Source organism: Coccinella septempunctata, chromosome 1, assembly GCF_907165205.1.
Source record: "Coccinella septempunctata chromosome 1, icCocSept1.1, whole genome shotgun sequence".
Taxonomy (NCBI): Eukaryota; Metazoa; Arthropoda; class Insecta; order Coleoptera; family Coccinellidae; genus Coccinella; species Coccinella septempunctata.
The window spans coordinates 5,784,477-5,807,256 of NC_058189.1; the positions used below are offsets into that span (position 1 = coordinate 5,784,477).

The following is a 22,780-nucleotide window of genomic DNA, read 5'->3' on the forward strand; positions in this document are numbered from 1 at the left end:
TTTGAACTACGGTTTTCATACGAAAAAACGAAACTTTATGTTATAGCTCAGTAAATACACCTGTTGGAAAAAATCATAGCAAGCCACTGGATTGCTATCAAAAAAGTGTCTCCATAATGTTTTTATTTCAACATCTTAGCACAAACAGAAACGGAGATAACGACCAAAGTTGAAATCACCCAAATTTCAATTTTGGCCTATAACTCGAAAACAAAAGAAGATAGAGTAATGCAGTTGATGGCATTATGAGTTTCTCGAAAAAAGACGACCGTAATGTGCCATTCATTTTCCTCAATCTCGTTGGGTTAAAAAGTTGTAGTTCACAAGTTTAAAGTTATCATTGAGCTCAAATTATCTTGCCCTTAACACAGAATTATATACCTTCCTATGATCTCTGTAACCTGAACCATGTTTGTTTCTGTTATCTGATTAAACAATTCTTAAGTATCACCAATTTTGCCCACCCGGTACAGTTTCTGTATGGTTAATTGAGCATTTCGGAAATGCAATTTTTGATATACAGTTACTGCACAGTTTCTGTATCGATAAATCTTTTTTTAAGCAGTTTTTGATATACAGTTACTGTACAGTTGCTGTTTTGATGATTCTGTATCTGGTTGCACAATAAATAACCATTTTTATTGCTTTCGCTATGTCATTCTCATGAAATGAACTTCATGATATGAGATCAAATAGTTTATTATCTTTTTATGCATAAATATTCACAGGACTAGCAACAATCGAAAAATTAAAACTATCATAGATCAGTAGTCAAGAGATCCGCTGTCTCCAATATCACGTGCACTTCCGTCTCCCTATAGGTCCTTCCATCGGGCACTATCAGACTTACATTCTTCTGGGGTGCGTTGTCTTTTCCGTATTTTCCTTCTTTGAAAACTTTGTGGTAATACAGAGATAAAATAATTATCATAACTAACAGTAGTGCGCATATAACACCTATTACGACTATCATGGTGGTATGTCCGGATAACATTGTACATTTCTGTACTTCATAGTCCTTAATCGAGATATACTCTTCAGCGTCTAAACACTTAATTTCAGTAAAAAATTCCTTGTACAGAGCATAATTGCTCATGAATATATCACAGTTGCAAGATTCGTTGAATTGTAGGTTAACAAATTTTGCGATTAGACCGTTGACCTCGAGAGAGTTACTCCATAGGTAAGAGAATACGTTCGAGTCTATCGTGAGGAACAAAGCTGTATTCAGCACCAAATCCTTGCTCTTAACGATCTTCATTAAAGCACCTGGACCCAAAACACCAATAACGTTATTTTTGAACAGAACGTCACCCTTAACTTTCACAGTGAAGGCTTCACCTTCTAAAACCGATATGTTAGAGTTCACTACTTCGAACCATTTGGGCCCGTCTATCATGAAAGACCCAGAATGGAGAGTTCCAAACCGACAATTGGAGATTTGGAGTTTCTCTTTGATCACTAGATTCGAAAAAGCTCTGCTCGGTACATCTTCGATGGAAATACCGTCCAAGATGAGTTGTTTGGTGGTGAACAGCTTGAAAGCCTGTGGTTTCAAGGAATCGATTGTGGTGTTCCTGAGTACAACCGTCCCAGACTGGCGTAGCGAGGAGAAGGAGAACGATTCCATATCCTTGACGTGGCAATTGTTCAGTTCTATATCCTTTATTCTGCCTTTGAAGGAATGTTGGGATATTTTCTCTATGACACAGTTATCCATCGAAATACTCAAGGAGGGTATATTGTTTTCATCGTCAGCCTCGTCGTCTGATTCGTATGTCGCTCGATATCCGAACCAACTGAAGCTTTCCGGTAGGAGACTCAAGGAGGGGATGTTTTTCAGGTGGATTTGTCTCAAGTTCCGCAGATTTTCTATAGAATGTCCATCGAATATGACTTTCTTGCAGTCGTTGATCTGGATACCCCAGGTGTCGTACACTGGAATTTGTCCGTGATGTATGGAAAATTCCTAGAAAGAAAAATCATTTTAGACGATGTGAAGGTCTCATTGGCAAACGACATCCCTTTCTACTTGAATTTTTGATCATTTGGAAATCCCAAATGAACTTTCATGTTAAACCCAACCAATAGCTACTTCGAAAATTCAACAATACAGAGTGAGCAAAAGTTAAACAAAAAATCCTTATCTCTCAGTATTTTTACTATAATATTTTGTAGAAAAAATGTAGAGAAATGGGAGATGATACAGTCATCAAGGATTTTAATATCAAGTATTTTGATTCAAATGGCATACACTTCAAGATTCTGCAGTGTCAAAGACTCAGTTACAAAAATAAACGAAATATGATTTGAGTTTATGTCAAAAAATACATGAAAAAATTTAAATTCGAATTCATTTTATCCCAATAATGAAAAGAGGGTTCATCGGTTGATGAAAGAAGCCCATCAATTAATAAATAATCCACAGCAATCAAAGGTGTTTACTCAATCCATTTCTTGCACTAAATGTTAGGCTAGGTTAGGTTAGGTTAGGTTAGTCCATTTCTTGCACTAAATGTTAGGGTTGCCATTCAAAAAAACTTCGAAGATCGTACATGACAAAAGTCTCAATTATGCATTTAAATTTTGTAGTTTAAAGTCCTTTTGCAACAGCCGAAAATTCTCTAGAGTATTTACCTACTCGTGAATTCATGCACCGTTAATTCTCTGCAGTTACATAAGTAATTTCGGTAGAATTCACTGTTTAGTTAATTTCTGCCGTTTCCTTGCAAAAATTCTGTAGCGAACATTTCTCCAGAGAATTTTCGGCTGTTACAAACGGGTTTAAAATAGACATCGACTATTGAGCATTTTTCTATACCGAAAACATGAATTTTTGTATGTAACTTTTTAGTAACTCTGTATGTACAGAATGAGTCTTTGAATCGTACAATTATTTTAACAGTAGATTCTTGAGGTCAAAAAGAACACTTTTTTCCTTTCCCGTTTTTTCCGAATCGGCTCGGTTTAAGAGATACAGGCTGTTGAAAAACCATTAAAAATAGTTGTCTCACAAACGGTTTCATCGAATGAAATGTATTTCGGGATAGTTTTTCATTTATTTGTTTAATCTTTTTCGAACACAAGATATCACCGAGGTCATCCAGTTTTCTCATTATGACCATTATGATTACGTATCATGAAAATACCAAAAATTCAAAAAACCCAACTCTTGAAACTCGTTTCCGCATAATTTGATGTTCAAAAATTAAAAAGGATCTGTGAAATTTGAAAAATTTGATAATTTGTATGAATACAACTCTGTTTAAAAGATCCGCATATGTGTAGTGTCACAGATTTAGCTTGTTATTCTGACAAAATGATATAGGAAAAAAGTGTTTCTTTCGACCTCAAGAATATACAGTTAAAATATTTGTAGGAATCAAAGAATCACCCTGTATATTCAGTTTTTACATCAAGAGTGTTATACACAGGCAATATTTTTTTCAACTTGAATTTAGTAGACTTCCAAATCATTACCTACTGATTAATTCAATGCTCCTATATTTGTAATAGATTATAAATAGTTATCCACCACTCTAACTTTTTTGTGCCACTGTTTTGAAAAATGTTTCCTATAAATATCGAAATTGAAATGAATCTATTTCCATCTGAACAGGATGTTTCAAAAAGCCCGCGTGATCCAGTTATAAAAAGGTTTCCGTAATGAACTTTTCGTCGAAATTTTAATGTCGAATTGGAGGGAATAGGCTGATGATGAGTATTATTTTGAAAATTATATCTTCATGATTATGGCTGCTATTCAGAAAAAAGTCTACAAAAAGAGAGTGTAAACGAATTGAAAATCGGTTTTTTTCCTACTTTTCATGGCGAACCTTGATTTATCAACATATCATTATCAAATATCGATTGAAATTTATTTTGGGAGGATTTTGCATCTCTTCACAAACCTTTTAGGGCTTTCACTCCCAATCTCTGAAACAAAATCAATTAAAAATGAAATCAACGATTTGCTCCTGCGTGAATTCTTGCACTAATTTGTCAGGAGCAAATTAACTAGAAAAAATTGTTGCCTGACAATGAACTCAAAATAAATAACGTTGAAATTATAATTCTTCGTAACGTTTCGGAGTCTATATCAGACTCCTTCATCAGACGAAAAAATCTACTTTTGAAAATCTTCTGGAATTGTCGCTTTTTGTCTGACATTAATTGTCAACACACAGAAACAGAGACTGCACAGAAACGTTGATTCATTAAATTTTGAAATTACCGGATGACAGTTCCTTCTTTAATAAATTGATCCAAATATGATCTATTCCTACCGAACAATTTGCCAAATTATTATCCTGATCTAATAGAATACACGTAGACTCTTTAATTTTTCGTTTATAATGGTCTGGTTCTGTCATTAAAATTTTTGTGTTGTCCCAATCCATCATGTGGTCTCCCGTATTAGAACAAATGTGATCTGCGATTTGCGATCGATTAATTTCTCTATTTTTAATATTATTTTTATGTTCGCGTTTTCTTATTTCTAGAGGTCTGGACGTTTCACCTGTATAAGTTTTACCACAAATACAGGGTATGTTGTAAATACAATTTTTTGATTTTTGTTTTTCGTTCAAAGGTTTAGTTTTTGTTAATATAGATCTTAAATCATTTTGCGTTTTAAAAACAGTTCGTATGTTGAACTTCGAACCGATTCTTCTTATTTTTTCTGAAAGGCCATTAACATAAGGAATTACATTCAACAAATTTGGTTGTTCTTGACGTCAAGAACAGGTGAAACGTCCAGACCTCTAGAAATAAGAAAACGCGAACATAAAAATAATATTAAAAATAGAGAAATTAATCGATCGCTAATCGCAGATCACATTTGTTCTAATACGGGAGACCACATGATGGATTGGGACAACACAAAAATTTTAATGACAGAACCAGACCATTATAAACGAAAAATTAAAGAGTCTACGTGTATTCTATTAGATCAGGATAATAATTTGGCAAATTGTTCGGTAGGAATAGATCATATTTGGATCAATTTATTAAAGAAGGAACTGTCATCCGGTAATTTCAAAATTAAATGAATCAACGTTTCTGTGCAGTCTCTGTTTCTGTGTGTTGACAATTAATGTCAGACAAAAAGCGACAATTCCAGAAGATTTTCAAAAGTAGATTTTTTCGTCTGATGAAGGAGTCTGATATAGACTCCGAAACGTTACGAAGAATTATAATTTCAACGTTATTTATTTTGAGTTCATTGTCAGGCAACAATTTTTTCTAGTTAATTTGCTCCTGACAAATTAGTGCAAGAATTCACGCAGGAGCAAATCGTTGATTTCATTTTTAATTGATTTTGTTTCAGAGATTGGGAGTGAAAGCCCTAAAAGGTTTGTGAAGATATCATTATCAAAGCAACAATTAGTTTCGATTTTTCGAAAGGGGGAGTTTTTCGATATTGAATTAAGATCTCAAGAACCCAATGATCAATAAATGTTTTTTGTGAATCCACAGAATATCAAAGATTTCATATTTTACAAAATGGATTATGAAATCCATCTTAAATTTAGGGGCGAATCTTCTGAATGAAATTACGTCAAGAATATTCACTACTTAGGTGCATCCAGAAAAAAATGACGAATGAGTCGAACTTCGGAATGCACTCAAATCTATGAAAATTGTCTCCAAAAAGCGAGGATGTTGGGCGAATGATGAATTACTGTTGTTTTTCTTGGTGTGACTAATTCGATATCATTGTTTCTGAAGGTGATTCACATTTTTTTTTATCATACGAGCAGCACGGTCATATAATGCTAATAATATTGAAGTCATAAAGTTTAATGCGTCTTCATAAACTACTCCTATAACGTTTGTTTATAGTAACAAAACGGATTCGAAACTGTCTTTCAGTAGTGGGAAACTATTTAATCCATTATTTATTCAATTTCATATCTTGATCATATATACACGTAAGGTATGTGAAAAATGAAACAGAACCATAGCATCACAAGAATAATTTAATTGTAACAAAAGCCTAGCTTCATTATTCTGAATAACGAACTCTTGAAATCAGGCACAAAATATAAAACAAAAAATCATTCATTCACAGCTGAGCTAGAACGTTCAGATATTGTTTGTATTTCTTTCGAACAGTTGTGTTTGTCTCCCAACGTATACCGTAAACGTAAATATAATGGAATTTAATTCAGATGTAATTCGAATTATTTGAAATAGGTATTGCCTTACTATGATGAATATTATTCAATAGAATATATCATAAACCACTTCATTATTACCTCAGCATCCTCTCTGCATGTGCAGTTCACCATTGAATTGCTACCTCCTGTCCAATGGCAGCCATATTTCGGCAAAGAAGTGATGTCTTCGTAAGATTGACTGTTGCCTGTTAGTATGGCTACACATTTCGATGATATTAAAACTGCTATCCACACCCAGCTTATGACATTTATGAGAAATAACATTCTCGAAGCTACATCCTTCACGTTACGAAGTCAGTACTGCAGCGTGAATACTGAAAATAAGAATGTCAGTCAGTAATGGTTGGAATATACAGGGTGTCTGTAAAAAAATGGGGAAAGACTTAGGGAGATTCCACGATAAGAATAAGCAGGGGCATTTCCTATAATTTTTTTTTTAAATCGACCTCTCTTCCAAGATACAGCCTTTGGAAGGCGATGACGAGTTGACAGTTTTTAATCTTTTTTACGGGTTCAAAAATACACTGAGTCATAAAACAATACATAATATGAAGCACTAAGTAGATGTTACATACACAATTCTTTTTAGATTCCATAACTTTATTATTAGCTGTTGAAAATAACAACCCCTTATGATTTTCCTACGAAAATTGTTTTTGTGGGATAGATTTTCGAAAAATAAAATTCTCTTATGCTTTTTCATTGAATTCTGGAGAAAAAAATTCTCTTGCATATTTTCGGAATAAATAAAAACTTACCAGCAATAGGTATACTAGTAGGCCTATGAGGCAAAGAGTTGATGTATGTATTTTAGCGGGTGGTAGTCATTCTATGGAACACATACGATGAAAAAACAGTGATCAAAACTGCTTGTAAGTTTTTATTCATTCCGAGAAAAGTATCGACTGTATCGAAATTTTGCAAGAGACTTTTTTTCCCCAGAATTGAATGGAGAACTATGAGAGAATTTTATTTCTCGAAAATCTATCCCACGAAAACAATTTTTGAAGGAAAATCATAAGGGGTTGTTATATTCAACCCCTAATAATAAAGTTATGAAATCTAAAAAATTTGTGTGAGTAACATCTACTTAGTGCTTCATATTACCTTTGTATAGTTTTATGACTCACTGTTCCTTAGAACCCGTAAAAAAATTAAAAACTGTCAACTCGTCATCGCCTTCCGTAGGCTGTATCTTGGGAGGGAGGTCAATTTCGAAAAAAATTTATAGGTTTCAACCTAAGTATAAAAACACAAACTTTAGATTGAAAACGTGTTTGAAATATGTCGCTACATTACTTTTTCAAATAGGGTAGCTTTAAACGAACAAAAATTTATTGGTAAAAGTCAATTGTGATTTGTGTCAATATTTATTGAAAAGGTTTGCATGTTTTGGCTTGCACATATTTATCAAGTTAACTTTTTGAATATTTAACCATACTACCAACTACCATACTAAATTTGAGCAGGACCTTGGTGAATCATATCTGCCAGGTGAATGTAGGTAAGAGGTTTTTACATCTACGAGTACCTATGTCATAACAGAGCTTGCTTCGAGTCTATCAATATTTGTTCAGTTGGTTATTTCAGTGATGTAATGGAAATCCTCATTCTTCGAATGTTGTATACAGGGTGAGTCTTCGACTCGTACACATATTGTAACGGTAGATTCTTGAGGCCGAAAGAAAAATGTTATTTTCAGTTCTCACAAACGGTTTCATAAAATGAAATGAATTTCGGAATATAGTCGTTCATTTACCTATTTGATTAATCTTTTTCGAAAACAATATATCATCCACGTCTTCCAGTTTTTTCATTATGACCATTACGTACCATAAAAAACAAAAAATTCAAAGCACCCAACTCTTGAAACTAAGTAGGACGCTATCTTATGAATATTTTAACGTTTCATGAAATAAAAGTCGTCATTTTTTCTCGTATGCTCCGTTTTCTAGTAATTTGATTAAAAGTATCTGTGAAATTTGAAAAATTGGGTACTTTGGCTGAATACAACTCTGTTCAAAAGATTCTTCTGACCTCAAGAATCTATTTTTAAAATATTTGTACTCACCATGTATATTGACTTGGATAAATGCTATTGTAACCTATTGAACATTCATTCAAATTCTAGACAAAATCATCACTTTCGAACTGCGTTTCATTTGAAGGATTTTATAAATGCAAATGTCCGAAATCACCTGAGTTAAAACTATATTTTTCATACCTTCCTCCTAATCCTTTCGCACGTCACACAAACGCACGGTAAAACAATCTACCTACTTTATTCCGAACAATCCGAACTCACATGAACCTAATACTTTATGCAATCTTGTTTGTATAGAGCGATAACTTTCAGGATCGCGAATAAGATAAGAACATCTATTTCAGCCGATATCAGGCACAACCATGGCTATTTCATCTAACCTAACACAATTTATAGGAACGTTAACATCTGACGGAAGAAGTGTGATTTCATGAAACTCGAACGCGGTTTTCAATCGAAAAATATCGATGTTCTGATAAGATAACCAATGCCGTTACCCTTTAGTTCAGAAATTAAATAGATCAAGGTAAAGTTCTCATGAATCAATGTAGTTGCTTGCCTAACTCTGTGACTGTTTGGGATTGGGAATATCCTTTCTTTCAGCGAAACCAGGATATTGCGGGTATATACGACAGAAGATATTTAATTCCAGAAAATGAGGCGTACAGATTCTGTGCTTATTCACAAAATACTCAGAATGTTTTCTTATGTTCCACCCCTCAATCATATTTCGTCTAATTGAAGGCTGTAGCAATTTTTATATAAAATATTATCGAGTATTTTCCAGTGGTTACCAAGAAAAGCTTTGACGACAGATGAGCTTCTTCTTTTACCATTGGTTACTGTTCATTCTAATCATTTTGGCCCATTATTTTTGAATAAGAAGGAACCTTTATTTGTCAATCCTCTATCTGAAATTGAACGCAGAAAACGAGCTAGGGAATTCAGCATAGTTGAAAAAAGCTTAATACCTAATCTTCACAAGTTTTTTCCTAATTCATAAAGAAAATGTCATTTTGACATCCGTCCTCTAGGATTCTTTTTATTCTATAGTGGGGTCTATTATTGAGGCCATGCAGATTTATGTTTCTGTTTTCAGAATTGCCTATTAAAGACAAAATGTAATTCGAAATTTTATGACTTCAAACGAATGATTTACTGGACATAGTATATTTCTTGTTTGGGAGGTTCCAGGGCATAAAAAGATCTTTTCAACAGTTTGTAACTATTTCTTCTTCTTCATTATGTAGTTACTGTACTCAATGCCAGGGGCGGACTCAACATTTCGTAGAATGCCCACATCGCATTTAGGTACTCTTTCACAAACTCTTGAAATGAAAGGATCTTTTAAGGATATTTCGCTATATAAGTTTTTTCTTATTCGCCGCATTGCATTATATTCTGTAAATTCGTTGGAGATTGAAGAAAAACTTAATTCAATTAGTAAACAAGCTGGTCGATCAAAAATAATTTGTGGATAAGAAAAAGCCTTTCTTTTTCACATGAAAATACTGAGTTTTCCAGAAATGGGTGCCATTCATTATAAATATCCCAATTTTTTGGGAGCTGTATCTAATTATGAAATACTCACACTATGTTTTGAGAACTTAAATTTGTTAGCAACTATTATAATTTACACCCTGTATATACAGGGTGTATTTGAAGGTGAGGCTTTTTTCAACAGAAGGTAGAACTGGTCACCTATACAAAACTTTCAAAATGACAAAGGTGAAAAAAAATTGGAAATGATTACTGAAATACATCCTACTACGACCCTAGACATTCGTTAGCTAAATTATAGCAAAGCAGTGGGAAAAAACTTATCTCCTGATTCGACCATGTGGTTTCGTTTAGGATATTGACTCGTTCGATATTTACGTGGTAATGAAAATGGAAACTTAGGATTGCCGAATTGTTATCATTATTTTTTAGTAACTTACACGATTTTATGAAATGGCTCATTTCGATACCAACTGACAGAAGTGATTTAGGAAAGTGTGACAAATAGAATTATACTTCAAAATCTCACCAATGAAATTCGTCTAAATTATTAACGAATTTTTTCTCAATGGGCATCACAATCTTTTTGTTCGAACATTCTGACAATCGTCGTAAAAATGGGATGAAATGGGGAAACATCATAGCACTTATTCAACATAACCAACATGAGCATTTTCAAGAAACTGCCTCAATTTTCTACATTTTTTGTTCACCCTAAATTGCAGGATCAATTCTGATTCTCTCAAAAGCGACCTGATGCATCTATTCCGATGAACTTGGTACTGAACCATTCATTGTCCAGCCATATGTTGATGTTTTGTTTCGTTTCTGCGATGCCGGAGTCATCATTGAAATTCAATAAGTTTTGTCGAACTTCCTGGGATTGTATCTCAGCCATCTTGGCTTTTTTGAATTCTATCAAAAAAATCTTTGAAAACACCCTGTATATTTGTCTTAGTTGTTAGCTGTTAATCGTGCTCCTTGACAGTTAAGAATATCTTTGGTATCAGATCGTATCCTATCGAAAATATTTAACCAAAATAAGTCAAGAATATTTGGGATTTTACTCTTCTAAGCGCTCAACTCGGCTCAATTCTTCCTCTAGGCTATCCCACCAATTTCCTAATCTCTATTTGTGGAAACAAAGAAAAAATATGATCGATGGATCTAACGCGTAATAAAGTAAATATTTACATTACAATATTTATTCAAGCCGAGGTGAATGAAGTCATCGCATTTACACTTTTGCCTTCTAAATATGTATGTTAAAAATGCTCATAAATCAGAATATGCATTTGAACTCAATGATGATGTCTTGAACTATACAATCATTGCTGTTAATTTTATGAAAATTTTAGTATTCCTTTCGACTGAAGGAAATTGTGGAAGATTGCCTCATATATCTTAGGCATAAAAATGTCACCTTCAAAATAATAGCAACTATACATATTATAGAATACTATTGAGTTTAATATAATGTATGACAATACGTATTTTATGATTGAGTATGATTGTGGGGAATAAATTGTCAAGGTCGTTCATTTTCTTTGTTTACATTTTGGGGAGGAAAGACATACATAAATTTTGAAAATAAACAATGGTTGTGAGGCATTCGAAATATTTTTCAATGAATGCACCGTTCAGCCTTCCAAATTGTATTTCTGCAGAGAATTCTAATTCTGTACAGAATTAGATTAGACCTTTTTTCATTAGAGTTTCAAGGTTTGAAATGATCCGAACAATGCCATGATATGTGCGCTGGATATTTTGGAACATCCTGTACTGTAGACTAGTTTCAATCAATACCAAATACCTATTCCCACATTAAGAAACAGAAAGTAGGTTTACATACCCGCCTTCAAAATATTCTGGAATGTTGAAAAATAAACAGAGGGTTTGTTTGAGTTGACTTTCGATTTAAATGTTCCCCAGATGCATGTGAGAGGTGGAAACATTAAACTTGAGTGCATTGAGCTCTCGATAAGTAATATCTAGTTTATTTTTAACAGAGGTAAACTTTCCGAAATTCAATAACAAACAATAATTGTTTACATATACATAATTTTTTTTCTTATGATCAAAATAGGAGGGTAATTACGAATTCATTTCACTGCAGTTCGACCTGAGATGATTTCAGATTCTCTTTGCCTGCTTGATTTGAGATTGTGCCTTTAAACAGGAAAAGAAAAGTTCCGTTGGTCAATTGAATAATTAAATCAAGTAGTTCTTCCTTTTTAATCTCACCACAGAGCAATGTTTTACTGTAACGTGAGTATGAAAAGTAAAGGCATTAATCATCACTTAAAATTCTCGGGTTATTTAACTGAGTAGGTGTAAACATCACAACTCGATTTGTGCATCTGATGGATAGATGCATAAAAGTTTTTTCAAGCTCATAGTATGTCCTTTGAATAAAATTATTAAGAGTACCTAATGAATGCACTGATTGTAATTCCCGTTGTGTAGATCAAGTAAACAACTAACAACTCCTTTGGAAGAAATGAATTGCAGTGTTCAATTAGATTCAAATCAAGCTCAGTAGAAGATCATACATATTTAAAAACTATTGAACATGGTGCGGTTGGACCAAATGTCTTCCGCTTACCGTTCTGCACCTGAATTAATATTTCTATATTATGATTATTACTATTCGGAATCTAATAAACGAATGACATTTAAAAGAAGCAAAATGCATAAATATATAAAATATAGGGTGAGTCCCTGACTCGAACAAATGTTTTAACAGTATATTCATGAGGTCAAAAGAAACACTTTTTTCCATACCCTTTTTGCCGATTTATCCTTGATAAAAAGATATAGCCATTTTAAGTTTTCACATTGAGCAGTGCCACCCCTGGAAAAACAATATTACCTTCAGAATAACTAGCTAAATCTGGGACACTACACATCTGTGGATCTTTTAAACAGACTTGTATTCAGCCAAAGTACCCAATTTTCCAAATTTCACATATATTTTTCAATTTTTGACCATCAACTTATTGGAAAACGGCGCGTTATGCGAGAAAATATGAAGAATACTTTTATTTTATAAAACAAATGCGAAGGACTTTTGGAGATGATTCCTCGATGAAAATGAGCAGGGGTAGTTCCTGTATATTTTTTTCGAAATCGACCTCCCTTCCAAGATACAGCCTTTGGAAGGCGATGACGAGTTGACAGTTTTTAATTTTTTTACGGGTTCTAAAAAACACTGAGTCACACAATTTTTGTAGATCTCATAACTTTATTATTAGGGGTTGAAAATACAACCCCTTCTGATTTTCCTTTAATAATTGTTCTTGTAGGATAGATTTCGAAAAATAAAATTCTCTTATGGTTTCCCATTCAATTCTGGAGAAATAAAGTCTCCTGCAAAATTTCGATACAGTCGATACTTTTCTCGGAATAAATTAAAACTTACATGCAGTTCTGATCACTGTTCATTCCATTTCATCGTATAAGTGTTCCATAGAATGACTACATTCCGCTAAAATACCTCCGTATAATGCTTGTAAGTTTTTATTTATTCCGAGAAAATTATCAACTGTATCGATATTTTGCAAGAGATTTTTTTTCTCCAGAATTGAATGGGAATAAGAGAATTTAATTTTTCGAAAATATATCCTACAAGAACAATTATTAAAAGAAAATCAGAAGGGGTTGTATTTTCAACCCCTAAAAATAAAGTTATGAGATCTAAAAAAATTGTGTGAGTATATATATATATTCTTTTGAATGTCAGCAATACATTTTTAGTTATCAAACAATATAGCATATGTATGAGTTTTAGCAAAGGTTAGTGTAACGGGGTACCATACAATTTAGAGTATGATACAAGAGCTTAGGGAAAAACCTCAGTAAAAAAACCCTGTCTCCCCGTGAGAAGTGTAGTGATGACAAATTTGTTTACAGAATAAGCTTTAAATACTGAAGGGCTTCCTTTCCATTGACATAAAAATTTCTTTATCCTCTTTCCATTTCGAAATAAAATCTGAAACAAAGAAACAGAGCAGAAAACGAGAAAAAAGGCGAATAATAAAGCCTTCATCCAAACTTATTTCAAGACTTGATGATGACTGAAGAAAAAAATAAATAATCATAGGTACATAACTTGTTTTTCAATTGCATTGGGAGGAATATCATCTCTGCGTCAAAAATCTTCTGCTGATCTTGGTGGAGGATCACCCTCTTCGTTAGAAATGCCTTCAGTACTCAAATTAATAATAGCCAAATCTTGCTTTTGACTGGGAGGGCCTTTCGACCAGGTCCAGTCTTCCAAGTGATGATTCTTCTATTCTTCAGTTGTTCGAGGAACGCTACAGGACCCTTATATTGGGGAATCATCTCCCATAGATATACCAGTGTGAGTAACATCTACTAAGTGCTTCATATGTACAGTTTTATGACTCAGTGTTTTTTAGAACCCGTAAAAAAATTAAAAACTGTCAACTCGTCATCGCCTTCCAAAGGCTGTATCTTGTAAGGGAGGTCGATTACGAAAAAAATTTATAGGTACCACTCCTGCTCATTTTCATCGAGGAATCATCTCCCTTAGTCCTTCGCGCTTGTTTACGGACAGCCTGTATAGCGTCCAACTTAAGATTCAAGAGTTGGGTTATTTGAATTTTTGGTATTTTCATGGTACGTATATGTTTAATGGTCATAACGAGAAAAGTGGAAGACGTGGATGATATCTTGTGTTTGAAAAAGATTCATCAAATATATATTCCGAAATTCATTTCATTCGATGAAACCGTTTGTGAGATATAACTAGAAATTTGTTAATGGTTTTTCAACAGCTTGTACCTTGTAGCTTCAACCTTGCTGATTCGGAAAAAGTAGTAGAGGAAAAAAGTTTTCCTTTTGACATCAAGAATCTACTCTTGAAATCCCAGTCAACCAGTTTCAGTCACAGGGAAGTTGTTGGGAATTACCATTGTGGAAATGCGACTTCACAATGTTGATTTAAAAAAAGGCCACCAGTACTTACTGGAGAGTGCTTAATGTCCGCAACATCGCATATCGCGGGTAATTACCCAGTACATCACATAGTAGGTGTAAAAAAAGCACCCTAGACAGCAACTTTGCGACTTCTCATTTTGGAGGTTTTTGGAACGATTATTTTGACAGAATAAACTACCAAAGTGTATCCTCTATTGAAGTTATATTCATGTTCAATTTGATAATTACCATCGTGGCAATCAATTTGCACTCTATATTCGAGGCGTTCCGAGGAAAAGTGACCCAAGCTACAATTTTTCTGAAATTGAATTAACAGTAAGAACTGCCTGAAAATGAATCAAAATTTTATATACTCGTAAACTCAATTTCAGAAAAAATGTAGCTTGGGCCTCTTCAGCTCTGAACGCCTCATTTGTACCCTGTGTTTACTCTTTACTCTTACCTACATATATTTCGCCCTCTGCCTCATCCTCAAAAGGGAAATTGAACAACTATATGAATTACTGATATCTTTTTATTAGAGATTAATATGTTTCATACAAATCCAAATATATAAAATAAAGAACATATATCTTTTTATAAATCTTCATTCCACTTCAGGAACGGCATGGTCCAGCTGAAGAAGAAAAAATCAGAGCTGTATTGATAGTAATGAATTGAGTGTCATGAAAAATCTAACAACAGTAGAAGGTGATTTTTTCCAGCACAGTATCTAAAATAATAATTTGAAGTTCTCTCGATGATTAAAATCAATTCCAAGTTTGATTTTGAAGGTTGTGAATGCTACGTATCACCTAAATTCATATGAGGTATGTTGAAAGTTGAACGTTACAAAGGTGCAAAAATGGGGAGGATAAGAGGGCCAAGAAGTGATCATGATGTAGTCATTATTTCAATAGGTTATATAACTACTCACCTTTTACTGCACGTTAATTAATCAATCAACGTCAAGTAACACTTAACTAAAACGAAATTTAATAATAGAACAGCTCGTTTAAAAAAATTATTCTAAAAATTCATTCATAAAGATTTTGTTTGTTCATTCTCTCAACACAACGCAGTCACAGAACGAAACATGTCACACCACGTTTTGCATAGCGGGATTTAGGTTATGAGTTAACCTCGAGACCACGTGCTGATAAATAGAACATTTCAGACAGTTACTGAAAGTTTTTCTTAGAGAAGTCTCTGGGTAGAGTTCATCGAAATTTATTCACAACACATCATTTCACGTTCTAAAAATATCACAGATTCAATATTTCAAAAATATCAACAGAGAGAAGTCGCATAATAGTAGCTATGTTCACTTCATCGGAACATTCCGATATGATGTTACATGCAACCACTAGGGATCTAAACTTGAGGAATTCGCAAACTTAACAATATGCGGACGTTAATGTCCACAATGTGAAATCTTAAGTACATCCATGAAACTTCTCGAAGAAGCGCTTCAATGCGATATTTTTGGGTACTCCCTGCGACTTACTGTTACATTTCTGGTTGACTGGGATATTTGTACGAGTCCAAGATTCACCCTTTAGAGGTAACTGTTTTGGAGAGAATAGAATGGTTGAGAAAACATATATACATGCACGAAGTGAAATTTTACGCCTCAACAAACTAATTCAAAATGCAGTATAGGTGTAACCACTTTACTCTTATTCATTCGACATAAAGCTGCACCTTCTCAAAGGATATATTCTTTCGTCATGCAATTTTCATAAAAATAACTTATTAACATGTCGATGCAATTTTCGTGATTTCAAGAATGAACTTCGAAATGGATGATTATAGGGTAATCCTGTAAGTAATTCATGTCAGTACTTTCTCTCATCTTCTTTCCATTTCAACCTGGTATAGCCACATGTAAAATTAAAATGAAAAGAACGAAAATTATCTCGTGAGAGAACAACCGGTGGTAGTAGTTTATTTTGATGGCAAGTTTCGCATATCTAACAAATAGTCACGAATTCAATAAAAAAATTTCATATTTCTCAGCTTGCTTAATTCATTCATTTAAATTGCAAATCTGCGTGTTCATACTTAGCATTAATTAATTTCAACTCCATAACTCTGGAACTATTTAATTAGGAAGCTCCCTGTTAAGTCAAATAATATCGTGGCTGACGACGAACATCGCAAAATTTTCAATGAATTTTTTTATGAAATGGATATTTTCCTCAAGCATCATCCAATTTCCTTTCGGGGTAACCTCTATTTTAATGAAACTCTGTACTCTGGCTCGGAATCAAAAGTAAATTAGTCGGTGATATCACTAACTTCGAAAAATATAGAGTCTAGAAATATCCAGGTCATTCGTTTTGGATGGAGTGTTTGGGAAACGTCAATCGAATGTGTCTCAATTACTTATCGTAGGTCATTAGTTTTATTTACGATGAGAACGAGATATCGCCTTTCAATAACAAACTTGCAACGTTGACATAATGGGTGGCGTATCACTCAGTTATGGAGAACTGGATGTCCAAATTGTCTATATTGAATGCATTATCTTTATTCTCATCTGTATATTTTTAGACTGGTTCAGTGAATATTGTAGAAACAAGGTGTCTATGCTGGGAAAAGACAGGTCAAGTTATTATCAATAAATATTTTTTATTTTGCCGACTCCAAAAAAGTCGGTCGGTTCACGAGTTCACATGTTACTAGATACAAATTTAATTACTTTGTGTTGAATTTATTCCAGATAATATATGTACATACTTGATTTTAGAAAATTTATCATGTATTTCTTTTGCACTCGGTAATTTTTTACCTTTTCTTGCTAAACCTTTAATACGATCGAACATTCTCAACTTTTTCAACGTTTAAAAAAAAATATGTACCTCTTACTTATGTGTACATAATGAATGAAGGGTTGCAGATGCAAATGTGTAAATGAGTATTTCAGGAAAATATCAATGACGAGGACACATTAGGACTACCTAGAATAAAAACCAACTGTTCTGCCGAACAGTTTGAGAATCACGAAAGAGAAACTCACAAATTTTGATGAAAAAAACATTTTCGAGCGTAATTTCTGTTCCGTAAACTCGCCTCATTATACTGGATATACTAATCAATGTTGGTAATCCCCCAAACTTTTCATTACCAGATTTTGTTAATTGATGTGTTTAATTTTCCTTTATATCCATTATTATACTCTTAGCCTATACAGGCTATACAATTTGACTCAAAAAATAGTAGCAGTAGACTCTTGAGGTAAAAAAAACACTTCTTCCTTCACTATTTTTTTCCGAATCGGCTTGGTTTGAGAGATAAAGGCTGTTGAAAAACCATAAAAAAAATATTTTCAGTTCTACTTCACAAACGGTTTTATGTAATGAAATGAATTTTTAAATATAGTTTTTCATTTATTTGATGAATCTTTTTCGAACACAAGATATCACCAACGTCTTTCAGTTTTCTCATTATGACCATTACTATGTACCATGAAAATACCAAAAATTCAAAGAACATAACTTTTGATACTAATTTGGACGCTATCTAATGATCTAATGAATATTTGAGGGTTTTGTAAAACTAAAGTATTCTTCATATTTTCTCGTATAATGCGCAGTTTTCGAGTAATTTGATGTTCGCAAATAAAAAATATCTGTGAATTTCGAAAATTTGGTTTCTCTTTTTAAAAGATCCACAGATGTGTAGTGTCATAGATTTAGCAAGTTATTCTGAACGTAATTTTGTTTTTCCAGGGGTGGCACAGCTCATTATGAAAACCAAAACTATCTTTTTATCAGGCCGAATCGAAAAAAAAATGGTATAGGACAAGTGTTTCTTTCGACCTCAAGAATGTACTGTTAAAATATTTATATGAGTCAAAGACAAACTCTGTACAAGTATTTATAACCAAAGTTAACACCTCCCTGTTATAACTTTTCATATATCTAGGTACCTTATTACAGATGTTTCCGAAATATTTGCAAAAAATTTGTCCCAGTATGATTATTCAATAGACTAAAATTCTTTTTTTATTGGAAATCCTGTACTTATCGCAGATGGTTATGTAAGAATGCATTAATTTCTTCTTCTTTCGTTTTGCAAAATGAGGTCATTTGCCTGACAAATAATGCAAGGCTTCAGAGAAAGAGTTTTTCAGCTACAAATTTCCTTGCTTGCTACCAGGGGTCGAAACCCCTCAAAATACCACTAAAACAAACAGTAGTGTTGTGTAAAACCATGAATGAGGCGTAAATGAATACAGAAATTTCAACGAAATATCTGTTGCTCTTTCAATTTTATCAACGTAAAACTTGACCTCATGATTTTTCACGAAATATTCATGCTAGTAAACACCCTATACAGTGCGCGTCAAAATTATGGAACAAATTCATTTTCTCAGAAGAAAAATATTTGGCAACAAAATCCTTAAAAAGGTCAATTTTTGTTTCACTTTCATCAAATTTTTATGCATTTTTGAAGGATTTTTGTTGCACCCTGTGCCATCCCCATCCAACCTCTAAATTTTTTTTAATAGGGAAAGTGGGTCATGTTTTTATGGTAAGGTCTTTGTATCTTCTTCGCAGGCGTGCAGAAATTTTCAAGAAAAAATTATTTTTTTTTGAAAATTAGTGACAAATTTCATCAGGTACCATCATCTCAAAGTAAATGAGCCATGTCAAAGTGCACATACTGAAAATCTCTTTAAACTAACTAATTTTCAAAAAAAAACTGCACGCCTGTAAAGAAGATACAATGACCTTGCCAAAAAAGTACCACATTTCCCCATTCAAAAAATTTAGAGGGTTGATGGGGATGGCAAAGGGAGCAACAAAAATCCTTCAAAAATGCATAAAAATTTGGTAAAAGTGAAATAAAAATTGACCTGTTTCAGGATTTTGTTGCCAAATATTTTTCTGCTGAAAAAATGAATTTGTTCCATAATTTTGACGCGCACTGTTTATTTGAGTACATGAAATCTCACACCCGTCAATTCGGATGAACCGGTAGACGAACAATTGGAATCTATTGTGGGTTATTATTGTCAATATTGTTCAAAGTAGCTCGAAAAAAATTGAACTCCCGAAATTTTCAGTTTTCGTTATGATAATTTTATCGGTCACACAGCTTTTCGTCAAAATTGACCTACTTTGGGGGTGGGAAATTGAATCATGAATCCTACGAAGAATCATATTTCAAGAAAGTATTGATGACACAGTGTTTTAAGGTTCGAAATATGTGTTTAAAAGATGACACTTTTTTTTAATTATTGCGGAAAATTCAGAATCAACCTTATTCTCACATATTCCTTGTTGGAATGTAATATTTATATACATACAAGAAATTTCAACTACATATGAATTAAATTCTAATTTTAATGAAGATTCCCGCAGAAACCCAAAAGATTTATTAATATACCCTCAATGGCACAAATTTTATCGAAGGTCCTAGGTAAATTGCACTCACATGTATCTAATAACTCGGGGAAATCCCAATAGATACCTATCGGATATAAAAAAAATTGATCTTCCTTGAACTCCGACTTCCATTCATCATTCACTTACATCATCGAGCTCGACCAACCGCATCTACACGCGATACAAAGGTGACAATTTTTTCAATTCTCTCACAGATAAACAACGCACCTACATCGCGTATTTTTTCAACTGAAGTAAGCGCGCCAGCTCGTGCAACGCATTCGGAAAATTCGCACGCTATGCACTTAGGGTAGCACGATATGCTGACGGAAAATCGTTCCGTTGCGTTTCTCGCACGCTCGATATTTTACGTACCCGGTGAGCGACAATATAGTAATTTGTTCATTTGAACTAACGAGTAAGAGGAGCGTAATCCATGCCGAAGCATGTGTGCGGCTGTACTTATTTTACAGGCGGTGTTGCCACGTGTAATTAAGATGGTTATAGGATTTATCAAGCATCTTCGTTTCGGATTTAACACGAAAATTTACATTTTCCTCTTCCCCCTCATATCTTTTGTCCTAAAGTACAGGAATTATAGTAGTAGTTTGTTCAAATAATCATTTCAAGTCAATGCCAGAAGAAACCAGACAATTCCGAAGGATCTAACACCCCTAAGTCGGTATATGGTCAAACAGCGAAATTTCTGCCCATATATCTACTTAGGTACATGAATAAACGTGAATTAGATAAACATGACTCTAAAAATGAATTGTTGGGGTAGTTCCTCAAAAATGCTTCGTTGTGTAAGTGCAGTACACAAGTGCAGTAAGTGCAGTTAATCCAAAAACTGCAATACTTCACTATAAGAAGATATTTCAATGAAAATCTGCTGAATCTGGGAGATAACAACAGTGTAGTCCAATGAAACGAATTGGTGGCCCTATTATTCGATGCCAGTAGATGCTAATATGTATTAATATATCCCAGTGCCACCTGACAGTAAACGAGATCCAACTCAATTGATAGTTGCAACTATCAGAATGAAGATGGCACCATGTCTCCATTTGCTCTACACTCTACTGTAACTCTTACAAGACAGTGGCGACAATTGTGAAATTTTTCAGTAACTTGTCGGCTTATTATAGACGCACCTTAGAACATGATTCTTTATTCTAAGAGAAGCACAGATTAACGTGCTCTAATATTATATATGTAAGTTTTTGTTTGCCGCAATTTAATTCGGCTGATTTTGGGAAGAGAGGACTTTATATGACAAGAAATTTGTCGATACTTTAGCATTGTAGCTTGTATTTTTTATGACTTGAAAATGACTTATGAGACGTTTGAAACGTAGCGAAACAAGTTGTCATCAATAGTTGGGAAGCCCAAGAGGGAAATTCGGGATTCACTCGAGCGTGTCAGATTAATATAAGGGGAGATACCTTGGACCCTGTAGAGTACCTCTACCAAAAATCGGCCCTGTTATAAGGGGAATTGTCTAGGACAGCCTGTCAGAATAGTAAAAAAAACACGATCATTGTACATGCTCGAGCGTGTCAGATTGAGATTTATTTGGTTAATTATATGTTCAAAAGTATATATTCTCTTAATCTGACAATTTGAGCGGGACGAAATTATGTGGGAGGGCGCCAAACTTGCAAATAAAAAACGTCACTTGTACATTCTCGAGCGCGATAGCTTTTTTTCTTATATTGAAGCTAATGATTCAAGATTAACGGAAAAAATCTAATCTGACAGTTTCAGCAAGCCGAAGCAATAAAATTTGGCCATAAAGGTCTCAAAAATCAGTTTTTTTTAATTATCTCCTCTCCTGGGCTTCAAATTGTTTTTGCATTCCTTATAAAAGTTGTAGCGAATAACATAACAACTTTGTCCGAAGCAATTTTTTTTACGTTTGAACGGTTTCGAGATATACGGCGATGAATGCACATTAGACTGACCTTGGCATTTCGCGTGTGTGGCTAAGCTCTTAGCCCTTATCGCCCTCTAACTCGAGAACGTTTGAGAGTATGTAAAATTGTTTTAGACAAAAGTTGTATAGAATTTTCTCATCTACAACTTCCATAATGAATAGGTACAGAAAAGATTAGAGGTATAGGAAAGGAGATATTTAAAAAAATGCCTTGTTATCATCTTCAAACTGGCAGATTAAGAAAACCCCCCTTGACTATTGTCAGATTAATGGGTGAACACGTCTGCAACACTGATATTAACCATCTGTACCAAAATATGACACGCTGGAATATGTACAAGTAACGATTTTTTTTTGCATTTTCAAAGGACCGCTGTGACCTTGTGTAACGTCCGAATTGTCAGTCCCTTGAAAAGTAGCTTCTTTTGGGTCCAATTAACATATCCTCTGAAAATCTGACACGCTCGAAGAGAAATCTTTTTTACCATTTTCAAGTCTACGCCTAGACCCACCACGCAAACTGTCAGATTAACATGGGTTTATTATATCAGAGACCTGTGGGGCATATATAGTATCTTAATCTGACACGCTCAGCATACACTAATTTCTCCCTGATGCGAACCAATCAGGAAACAGCACATGTCATGCGACAACGATAGAGAGAGAGGGAGAGTGGGAGTTGTCTCTGTCTCTGTCGTATTCTTCAACTTGAAGAATTTGTAACGGTCTTTCCACTCTTTCCGCCATTCAATTCTGAATTGTTCTGATAGTTGCTTACTTG

The 22,780-nt window shown here is 33.9% G+C and overlaps 2 protein-coding genes across 3 annotated transcripts in view; one reads left to right on the forward strand and one right to left on the reverse strand.

Moving 5' to 3' along the window:
• Positions 1-22,780, forward strand: part of LOC123319905 (E3 ubiquitin-protein ligase MYCBP2) — a 149,621-nt gene that overhangs the window by 25,750 nt on the left and 101,091 nt on the right. The window lies entirely within an intron of this gene.
• LOC123319864 lies at positions 684-20,478 on the reverse strand. 2 transcript variants are annotated; one of them, XM_044906885.1, is made up of 3 exons: positions 20,113-20,478; positions 6,261-6,496; positions 684-1,969 (listed from the first exon to the last, which is right to left on the reverse strand). In XM_044906885.1, the coding sequence occupies exons 2-3, from the start codon at positions 6,444-6,446 to the stop codon at positions 758-760; spliced, it is 1,398 nt and encodes a 465-aa protein (XP_044762820.1). In that variant the 5' UTR covers positions 6,447-6,496; positions 20,113-20,478; the 3' UTR covers positions 684-757. The 2 variants fall into 2 exon arrangements, with proteins under 2 accessions (XP_044762820.1, XP_044762828.1); XM_044906893.1 differs by lacking the exon at positions 20,113-20,478 and adding an exon at positions 8,407-8,500.